The 10891-nt window shown below is 37.7% G+C and overlaps 1 protein-coding gene across 1 annotated transcript in view; it reads right to left on the bottom strand.

Annotated features, from left to right (window-relative positions):
• Positions 1-10790: 10790 nt before the first annotated feature.
• LOC121390332 (acid-sensing ion channel 1C-like) overlaps positions 10791-10891 on the bottom strand; it is a 27876-nt gene continuing 27775 nt past the window's right edge. The window contains exon 9 of the mRNA XM_041522120.1: positions 10791-10855. Coding sequence (XP_041378054.1) covers positions 10791-10855 — 65 coding nt within the window. The remainder of the gene's footprint in view (positions 10856-10891) is intronic.

Raw genomic sequence — 10891 nt, forward strand, 5'->3', positions numbered from 1 at the left:
CACCAAGGCCAGACACCAAGGGCAAGGTCACGGAAAGTAGGTCATGGCACCCGGCAGGCCCTTATACTACTCATGCTCTTAATTTTGTTTTCGCCTGTGGCGATATTAATTGTTTTAGAAGGCCGTGTGCAGTTCCAAATTGCATTTAGCCAGGTGGGTAACTTGTTACGTAATACTTCTGCGCGACGGTCCTCGATCGGTACGCCTAATACACACCCAGAGCAGGTGTGGAGGCCATGTGGCTAGTAGTTACGTAATATCTCCGGTAGTGCTGTTTATGGCCAGGGGATTGCTCGCGGTTGGCGACAGCCAGTCTGGCGATCTAAGAGACAGATATGCCGTCTTGGTCACTGTGGAAATTCAGATGATACGTGAGGTACCGCCTTGTACCCCCAGGCGATTTTCTGATTTTTGAATAAATAGCTAGGGTTTAGAGATATCTGGGAGAAGCAAAAAGGACAGAACGATAGGAAGGTATCCCGGGGGAACGTTAGTCCGGTTGGACTTTGGTAAATATTTTATTTCTGCTCTGTTGTATAACCTTGATGTGATTGATGTGACTTTTAAATATTTTAATACTGTATTATACCAATATTCTTTAGACAGTGTCTTCGGTCATCTGACGAAGTAAATCGTAGACTTTTTGTTCTAACATTATACGAGTATTTGGTCATATAAAGCTTAGCCAGTCATCCTAGAAGACCTAGGTAAACTGTAGGTTATTGTCTTTATTGTGATAGGTACCAGTATTAATTCTGTGTTACAAGGTTACTGAATGAGTAGTTAGGGTTAATTAAAAATTAACCAGTTAGGAATAGAGCTGCAATTCCTTTATTAATTAAGTTCCCCTGGAAGCGTTTCTCAATTATTACACGTGTGGGTGTTGTGTCACGGTGAAGTGATTAGCATATTGTGTAAACTAGACACCTAGAGATTAACTAATTAAGTGATCAGTTCTGGGTTGTTATTATTGTTGTTATTAATTAACTACTGCGGCTGTACATTTGTCAGCGTAGGTTAATACAGATTCCAAAGTGTATTGTGTTTTTGTTGTGTTTTCTAGTGAACTAAACGTGCTATAATATATACTTTATATAAGATCGTATATCTGATCATACCTAGAGACGAGCCAAAGCGGGTATATACTGCCTGTTACAGAGAGATCTAATAGATATACAGTTAGGAGAGATATTTGGACAATCGTGTTTTATTCAGTTACGGGTATTATAGAAACCCCGTGACAAGAGGGTATAGAGTGTGCGAGATAAAAAAGCTTTCACCAAAGGGCATACACGTAACGATTAACAACAAAGGTTCCTTTTTAAAAGTTAAAGTGTGTGTTGTTTGACGACACCACTAGAGCACATTGATTTATTAATTATCGGCTACTGGATGTCGAATATCAAAAAGTATTTACCAAAATTATTATTACCATTATGTACTGTACCATTTACATAATTTATTCCTTTATAAGAACTCGTGTATCTGTATTAAATATCTGCATTATTACATAATATATTGATGTTTGTCTGTGTAAGTGTTTGTGTATGTGTATATGTATTGTAATTGATATATTTACTGTCAACCATCTTGTCACGTGTATACAACAACATGTTTACGCCGCAAGTGTTAGGTCAGGTCATAGGTTTTATCATCATAGCCGATGATTAATTAATCAATGTGCTCTAGGGGTGTCGTAAAACAAACTTACTTTTTTTTTAAAGAAAACAAACTTTTGTAGTTCATTTGTGCAGCTAATTACGTCTTCGTTGAAAAGTCCCAAGTCTAAATTAATTTTCTCACACACACATGCATTATTTTTGATAACACATAAGTGTTTACACACGTACGTATGTTAACAATTTCAAGACCTACCACTGACTGGCTCCTGGGGATTGATGACCTGGGCCCGGTTGTTCGAAACCTGGGTTAGCGTTAACCCTGGGTTAAGTGCCTAACCCAGAGTTAAATTTAATCACCGATTGAAAAATGCGTTGTTCGAACGTTGGTTAGCGCTAACCATGAGTTAAATATACCCTAACCCTGGGTTAAAGTTAAAGCAGCTGTGACCTGCGGTTAAATGTCTAACCAGTGATTAAGAGTGGCGAATTTGATTCCATTTGTATGTTTAGATGCGTTTTAAATGTAAAACTGTCCTGAAATAATGAATAGCGTAGAATAGCAGGTTCATTGATTTTAATTTTGGATTGGGAGGGTGGAGGGTGGTCAATATCGGGAAACACATCGATCTGTATTAACCGTCTCTTATCATTAAATTGTATGAAGAATTAAAACACATGATCCAAGTCATTCGTCAAAGGTACCAGACGTTTCGTACCCAAGCCAGTTCGCCCCAAGTCAGTTCGCTCCCAGTTTTCCCAGGCGGGATCTAGCTTAGTCGGTTGAGCGCTAGCCTGAGGTAGTTGCGTCATAGGATCGAATCACCTCAGTAGACCCATTCTCCGATTTATTTTTAATATATGTTTTGCTGTCTCAACTATTTCTGAATTCGCCCCCACCCCCTCCCCCGTTAATATGTCCAATATTAAATAAAGATGATTTTGGTGAAAGTTGTTTGTTCGTTTCACCAAGAGGATCAAGAAATTAGGTTGCTGCTTTGATGATAACACTATTATGCATGCCTCACGCGAGGTCCAAATAGAGCGAAGTCACTTCTCTCACAAATTTTGAGAGGGCGAATTTTTTTAACAAGAGGGAGCCTTGATTTATTTTTCACTTAAACATAACAACAAAATACAGTAGAAACTCGTTTGCTCACCTCAGAAGGGTCGATCACACCGCAACGCTCGAACCAAAAACGAAGTCCCGAGTTTTTTGTCCGGTAAACCCGTATATTAACTGATGATGGGTCGAATACGTCCAGAGTCGACTATAAGGCTTCGCTCGAACTAAATTATCGGTCCCTTCTGTGTTGTGTTATTTAACTATATTTCCCTCAAACTGGTGATACATCAAATATCAAATGGAAAACCACCGAAAAGGACAAACAATTGCCGCGCTTGCGCAGTTGGTTATTACAACCTTTGGATTATAATAATTTAGGCGGAACGAGTTTTAGATGGATCGGAGAATCGCGACACTAGCCAAGCAATCCTTTCTTTGCCATACCTGTCATGTTGTGTGTTCAGCCATCGGCTGTCGGTAAAAATCTTTCAAGTACAGCTAGTGTCACGGTGCCTTTTCGATGAACCGTGATACCAATCAAACAATTGGCCTCGGCCTCTTTAATATTACAAGTTGCAGCAAACTCAGGAATGTCCCTTTAATTTATGAACAGTCACACTGCATACTACTATGTGCTGTGGTTTCTCATTAAATATACTACATACCCAGCTGAGGTTAAACGACTCGGTACGAATGAGATTTAGGGCGAACCAACTCTGGGTGAATAGGACTAAGGGCGAAACAACGCAGAGTTCGAAATGGTTTTAGGGCGAAACGACCCGGATTCGAATAATACTAGTATGTATCTAATGCTTTCGAGACGTTTCGGCCCCGCTACACATTCGACCCCAGACGTTTCGGCCCCGGTTATTGTTGTTTTATAAATCAAATTATTCAGTCACTTGTGTTTTGTTATTAAATTTTATCGTAAGTATTGTAATTTCTTTCTCTCGTTCTCTTTCTTTTTTTCTTTCTTTCTCTCTTTTTGTGATTATTATTATTATTTTCAATTGAACATAATATCCGAGTGTTAAACCAACCAAAACTGTATTTAGCTTTGATAATCCAAAAATAAAAATGAACTGATTTTCTTGTTTGCGTAAATACAATTTAATAAATTGCAATAAATTGTTTTGCGTTTGTTCTATTTAATTATATTTCCATGTAGACCCTTCCCATAATAGGGGCGCTTTACATGTGGCTAGAATTGGAACCACTGATGTTTGACGTCAGTAGGGGTTACATATGTACAGAAATTAAGTACGATCACAAAGAATGTTTTCCATGCGGAGCACTCACTCAGGGTTTGGAGTCGGTATCTGGATTAAAAATCCCATTCCTCGACTGGGATCCGAACCAAGTACCCACCAGCCTGGAGACCGATGGCTTAACCACTGCGCCACTGATGCCGGTAGGTAAATTGAAAGTAGCATCATTAAGACATGTTCTAGTTCAGTTCAGTTCAACTTTATTTTCGTGCTTATATCCCATTAAAATTCAACCAAGCTATCCTGGACACACATCTCAGTGTTCTAGCATTTAAAAGAAACAGCAAAAACACATGGATGCACAATTCCTGAACCTAGTCTGAGTTGTTTGTGATGGCATCGTGGGTTAGGTAAGTTCTGTCTTGTATCACTCTCTACCGCTTGAATCGTTAGTGAAACAATGTTAAAACGTAATATACAAACATGAACGTCTAAACATACTAAACGTAAGTTTCGCTTCCTTATTTTATCACCATATCATTTATCAGTGATATTCTACATGAACGCGATGACGTACATGTTTATGTGTATGTGTGTGCGTGTCACGGTGTATAATATGCATGTAGGCCTGTTGTATGTATGCGCGCGCACGTATGTGTGTGCGCGCGCGCGCGCGCAATGAATGTTATTCGACAATTAATGTTACAAATTTGTATTTTATTTATATTATTACCGGTGTTACTATACCAATTACAGCATGTATCTGTATACACGAACACGTCCTGACACCTATCTAATTCAACTTTCTAACTTATGTTACGGAAATATCCGATGTTGACCGAATGGTTCGGTCGAACTACCTGATGGGTCGAACACTTTCTCGAGCACCGACGGGGTTCGAGCCAACGAGATTCAACTGTAACCCAATATTATTTTATAATTTCGACATCTTGATATGTTGAATTTATTCATCATGAGAAAGGGCGCTGGGCTTCTAGAAAATTACACGAATGAGTAACTATTTGACTGACGTAAAAATCAAAGCTTATAATCGGCCATTTAGCTATGGGTCACGAAAAGATACTCATCGTGATCAAGTAACAGTTTTAGAATTAACAGTGCAAAATTTATTTGTATTTCTATGCCTTTTCCTTACTAGTGAGATTAACGAATGGGGTCATTTGCGGTTATTAGTAATTAAGTATCAAGAAGATAAACGCCATCAGGAAATGCATGTAATGATTAATTTACAGTTAACTAGTAATTATCAGCACGGCAGTTTTGTCGGTGTATATCGAAGGGCTTTTGACTTAGTAGCACCTGTCGTGTCACGGCCGTAATGGGCAATCTCTTATTCCAGCTTATTAAAATCTGCATTACATATATACGTGTACTAATATATAAATATTATACATTTTATTTAAAGTAAGGACCAAAATATAATTTGATTTGTTTTTCTACGTGACATTAAACTTATTTTACCTAGTTGTATAATACACGTAGTGTGTTTCATGTTTGTTTATTCTTATTGTCGTTCAAGAACAGATACACCAAACCCCAAATGGAGGCGAACAGAACTTTGTTTTGCTGGGCTAACTGGTAATGTGTTTGGGTCGAACTGGTATGGGGCGAACTAACTTGGGGGTAAAATATCAGACATTCCTAGCTCACGGTCAGCCTTTTTTACACACAATATCAAACATTTCACTTAAGGTCCATTTTCACCAAACGATATAATTTCCTAAATTATTGCAGCTTTTTAATTACAGCCATATGTTTTCATAACTATTAAACACACAAACAAAAAGCAATTTTACACTGAAAGATTTTGAGCCTTTTAAAAATTGAAATATCTAGATTAGTTTATTATTATTATTATTGTAGGAACATGTAAAGTGATGTCATTCGAATACTGACGTCATTGAAATTAAAACACGTGTGAACGATGGGACATAGATTTCTAGGTAATCTTCACCCCCTGTCAAAACAATTGTCTGTTCCACATTGATCAGACAAGGACACTTAGTATATTTATATTTTTTCATAATGTACAGAAAAGCTTAAATGATGAAAGCTAAAAACTATACAAGCTGTAAACATGACATATAAAATATTACAGTAATATGTGATTTATTTATTGTGTGCGAAACCAAAACGATGATGCCGCAATGTCCTGTCATCAACTCTAGTAATATAATGTGGCATGTTTTTGCAACTGCCTTCTCCCGCTAGTTCTTGTTTCATTGTTTTCACCAATTGTCTCAATATTTTACGCATCATAATCTACAGTTATCTAACATTATCAGCAAATCGTATTGCTCACCTTTCCTGTTTATTGCTGTTCATTTTTGAAAATTACAGAAGCACTAGCAGTACGGACAGGCAAATTTAATGTTGACAACAGGAAGTACATTTACTTTACACTGATTGGTTAACTGCACTTAACCCTGAGTTATTGAAGACTAACCCTGGGTTATTGAAAACTAATCCTGAGTTTACTAACCCAGAGTTAAAAGTGTGTTTCAGCAACGGTTTTTTAACCAGTGATTAGCCAACCCTGGGTTAAGGAATTTAACTCATAGTAAGTGTTAATCAGTGATTAAGTTAACCCAGGCTTCGAACAACCGGGCCCAGGTCACCAATGCCATACGTCCAATAAAACAAAACAGCACGATGACACTGTGACGTATAGTTAACCTGGCAATCATGTGTTATGACGCGTCAGGCAGCTACAAGTGCAAAGGGTTGTAAATATCTTTTAGTCGAAAAAGAGGTTAAAATTTGCTTAAAACCTGGTTTTCGAGGATATGTAAGAAATAGAATAATATATTCGTGTCCGTTAGATATCATTTATCTCACAACTCGTTATGTGTCCGTGGTATTTCTCGTTCCAGCCAGTGCACCACGACTAGTATGTCAAATGCCGTGGTATGTACTACCCTGTCTCTAGGGTGGTGCATATAAAATATCCCCTGTTGCTAATCGAAAAGAGTAGCCCGTGAAGTGGCGACAGCGGGTTTCCTCTCTCAATATATGTGTGGTTCTTAACCATATGTCTGACGCCATATAACCGTAAATAAAATGTGTTGAGTGCGTCGTTAAATAAAACATTTCTTTCTTTCCCACAAAAATCTGTTTTCATCAGTAGATTGATATCTGTATACACGAACACGTCCTGACACCTATCTAATTCAACTTTCTAACTTATGTTACGGAAATATCCGATGTTGACCGAATGGTTCGGTCGAACTACCTGATGGGTCGAACACTTTCTCGAGCACCGACGGGGTTCGAGCCAACGAGATTCAACTGTAACCCAATATTATTTTATAATTTCGACATCTTGATATGTTGAATTTATTCATCATGAGAAAGGGCGCTGGGCTTCTAGAAAATTACACGAATGAGTAATTATTTGACTGACGTAAAAATCAAAGCTTATAATCGGCCATTTAGCTATGGGTCACGAAAAGATACTCATCGTGATCAAGTAACAGTTTTAGAATTAACAGTGCAAAATTTATTTGTATTTCTATGCCTTTTCCTTACTAGTGAGATTAACGAATGGGGTCATTTGCGGTTATTAGTAATTAAGTATCAAGAAGATAAACGCCATCAGGAAATGCATGTAATGATTAATTTACAGTTAACTAGTAATTATCAGCACGGCAGTTTTGTCGGTGTATATCGAAGGGCTTTTGACTTAGTAGCACCTGTCGTGTCACGGCCGTAATGGGCAATCTCTTATTCCAGCTTATTAAAATCTGCATTACATATATACGTGTACTAATATATAAATATTATACATTTTATTTAAAGTAAGGACCAAAATATAATTTGATTTGTTTTTCTACGTGACATTAAACTTATTTTACCTAGTTGTATAATACACGTAGTGTGTTTCATGTTTGTTTATTCTTATTGTCGTTCAAGAACAGATACACCAAACCCCAAATGGAGGCGAACAGAACTTTGTTTTGCTGGGCTAACTGGTAATGTGTTTGGGTCGAACTGGTATGGGGCGAACTAACTTGGGGGTAAAATATCAGACATTCCTAGCTCACGGTCAGCCTTTTTTACACACAATATCAAACATTTCACTTAAGGTCCATTTTCACCAAACGATATAATTTCCTAAATTATTGCAGCTTTTTAATTACAGCCATATGTTTTCATAACTATTAAACACACAAACAAAAAGCAATTTTACACTGAAAGATTTTGAGCCTTTTAAAAATTGAAATATCTAGATTAGTTTATTATTATTATTATTGTAGGAACATGTAAAGTGATGTCATTCGAATACTGACGTCATTGAAATTAAAACACGTGTGAACGATGGGACATAGCTTTCTAGGTAATCTTCACCCCCTGTCAAAACAATTGTCTGTTCCACATTGATCAGACAAGGACACTTAGTATATTTATATTTTTTCATAATGTACAGAAAAGCTTAAATGATGAAAGCTAAAAACTATACAAGCTGTAAACATGACATATAAAATATTACAGTAATATGTGATTTATTTATTGTGTGCGAAACCAAAACGATGATGCCGCAATGTCCTGTCATCAACTCTAGTAATATAATGTGGCATGTTTTTGCAACTGCCTTCTCCCGCTAGTTTTTGTTTCATTGTTTTCACCAATTGTCTCAATATTTTACGCATCATAATCTACAGTTATCTAACATTATCAGCAAATCGTATTGCTCACCTTTCCTGTTTATTGCTGTTCATTTTTGAAAATTACAGAAGCACTAGCAGTACGGACAGGCAAATTTAATGTTGACAACAGGAAGTACATTTACTTTACACTGATTGGTTAACTGCACTTAACCCTGAGTTATTGAAGACTAACCCTGGGTTATTGAAAACTAATCCTGAGTTTACTAACCCAGAGTTAAAAGTGTGTTTCAGCAACGGTTTTTTAACCAGTGATTAGCCAACCCTGGGTTAAGGAATTTAACTCATAGTGAGTGTTAATCAGTGATTAAGTTAACCCAGGCTTCGAACAACCGGGCCCAGGTCACCAATGCCATACGTCCAATAAAACAAAACAGCACGATGACACTGTGACGTATAGTTAACCTGGCAATCATGTGTTATGACGCGTAAGGCAGCTACAAGTGCAAAGGGTTGTAAATATCTTTTAGTCGAAAAAGAGGTTAAAATTTGCTTAAAACCTGGTTTTCGAGGATATGTAAGAAATGGAATAATATATTCGTGTCCGTTAGATACCATTTATCTCACAACTCGTTATGTGTCCGTGGTATTTCTCGTTTCAGCCAGTGCACCACGACTAGTATGTCAAAGGCCGTGGTATGTACTACCCTGTCTCTAGGGTGGTGCATATAAAAGATCCCCTGTTGCTAATCGAAAAGAGTAGCCCATGAAGTGGCGACAGCGGGTTTCCTCTCTCAATATATGTGTGGTTCTTAACCATATGTCTGACGCCATATAACCGTAAATAAAATGTGTTGAGTGCGTCGTTAAATAAAACATTTCTTTCTTTCCCACAAAAATCTGTTTTCATCAGCAGATTGGTGACCGGACAACGTTCTTCTCACTTTCAGTATACACTACTATAAAATATATATTTTTAAAAATGTACTCTTTTTTTTTTTACACTCAGCATCTTGTGAAAATACACGATCTAAATTTTATGTGGATAATTTTATTTTTAGAGTATTTTTCAATTAGAGATTCAAAATTCACGCAGTTCGGAAATACTGTCGGAAATAGAATAAAAATTATTTTCGTCGATTATCTCTTATATAATAAACTGACAAGTAAATATTTTGTAAATATCTATTTAATGATACTCTACCTAATTTAGCATTTACTTGTTTGGGCTCTCATTGATGTATACGGTGGTGTTTATTCTTGAAATTAAAAGAAAGATGTCAGTAAACAGGTCATTTGTGCACTTTATTGGAAGAGACTATAACATATTTTGGTCAACATGTGTCAATTTCATTGCTGTTATGTACAATATGTGAGGGACTGTTTCTGATGATGGTTTACCCCTATATCCCTCTCCAAAACATAATTATAAGTCATTTATAAGTAACTTTTCAGCAAAACTGTAAAGAACAATTCGGAGTTTGTGATCTATTTTTCCGGTATTAAAGGTGCTATCTCAATGTTGGGTTTGGAGTCGGTATCTGGATTAAAAAACCCATGCCTCGACTGGGATCCGAACCCAGTACCTACCAGCCTGTAGACCGATGGCTAACCACGACGCCACGAGGCCGGTATATAATCTCAGAGAGTAAACCCGATATAGTTTTCCATTAGTAGCAAGGAATCTTTTATGTGCACCATCCCACAGAAAGGAATACAAAGGCCTTTGATATACCAGTCGTGATGCACTTGTTAGAACGAGACCGGCCTCGGTGGCGTCGTGGGTGAGTGAGTGCTCCGCAAGGCTCAATGGGTAGGTGTAAACCACTTGCACCGACCAGTGATTCATAACTGGTTCAACAAAGGCCATGGTTTGTGCTATCCTGTCTGTGGGAAGCGCAGATTAAAGATCCCTTGCTGCTAATCGGAAAGAGTAGCCCATGAAGTGGCGACAGCGGGTTTCCTCTCAAAATCTGTGTGGTCCTTAACGATATGTCTGACGCCATATAACCGTAAAAATAAAATGTGTTGAGTGCGTCGTTAAATAAAACATTTCTTTCTTTCTGTTTTTTTGTTAGAACGAGAAATAGCCCAATGGGACCACCGACGGGGATCAATCCTAGGCCGACCGCGCATCAGGGAAGGGAGGGTTTACAACTGGGCAACGCCCCCCCCCCCCCCCCCCCCCCCGCCATTTAAACTACAGTTCGGCGACAATCGATTATGAATTGTATTATCGAGAATCACGTCGGTAGAGCTCGACCGATTAATTTCAATTATAATCGATCATTGGAAAATCATCAACACTATGATCGATCATTGGAACATCGCTACTCTCTATAAAACAAGATTATCAAAATGACAAATACAAGA

Source organism: Gigantopelta aegis, chromosome 15 (assembly GCF_016097555.1).
Source record: "Gigantopelta aegis isolate Gae_Host chromosome 15, Gae_host_genome, whole genome shotgun sequence".
NCBI lineage: Eukaryota > Metazoa > Mollusca > Gastropoda > Neomphalida > Peltospiridae > Gigantopelta > Gigantopelta aegis.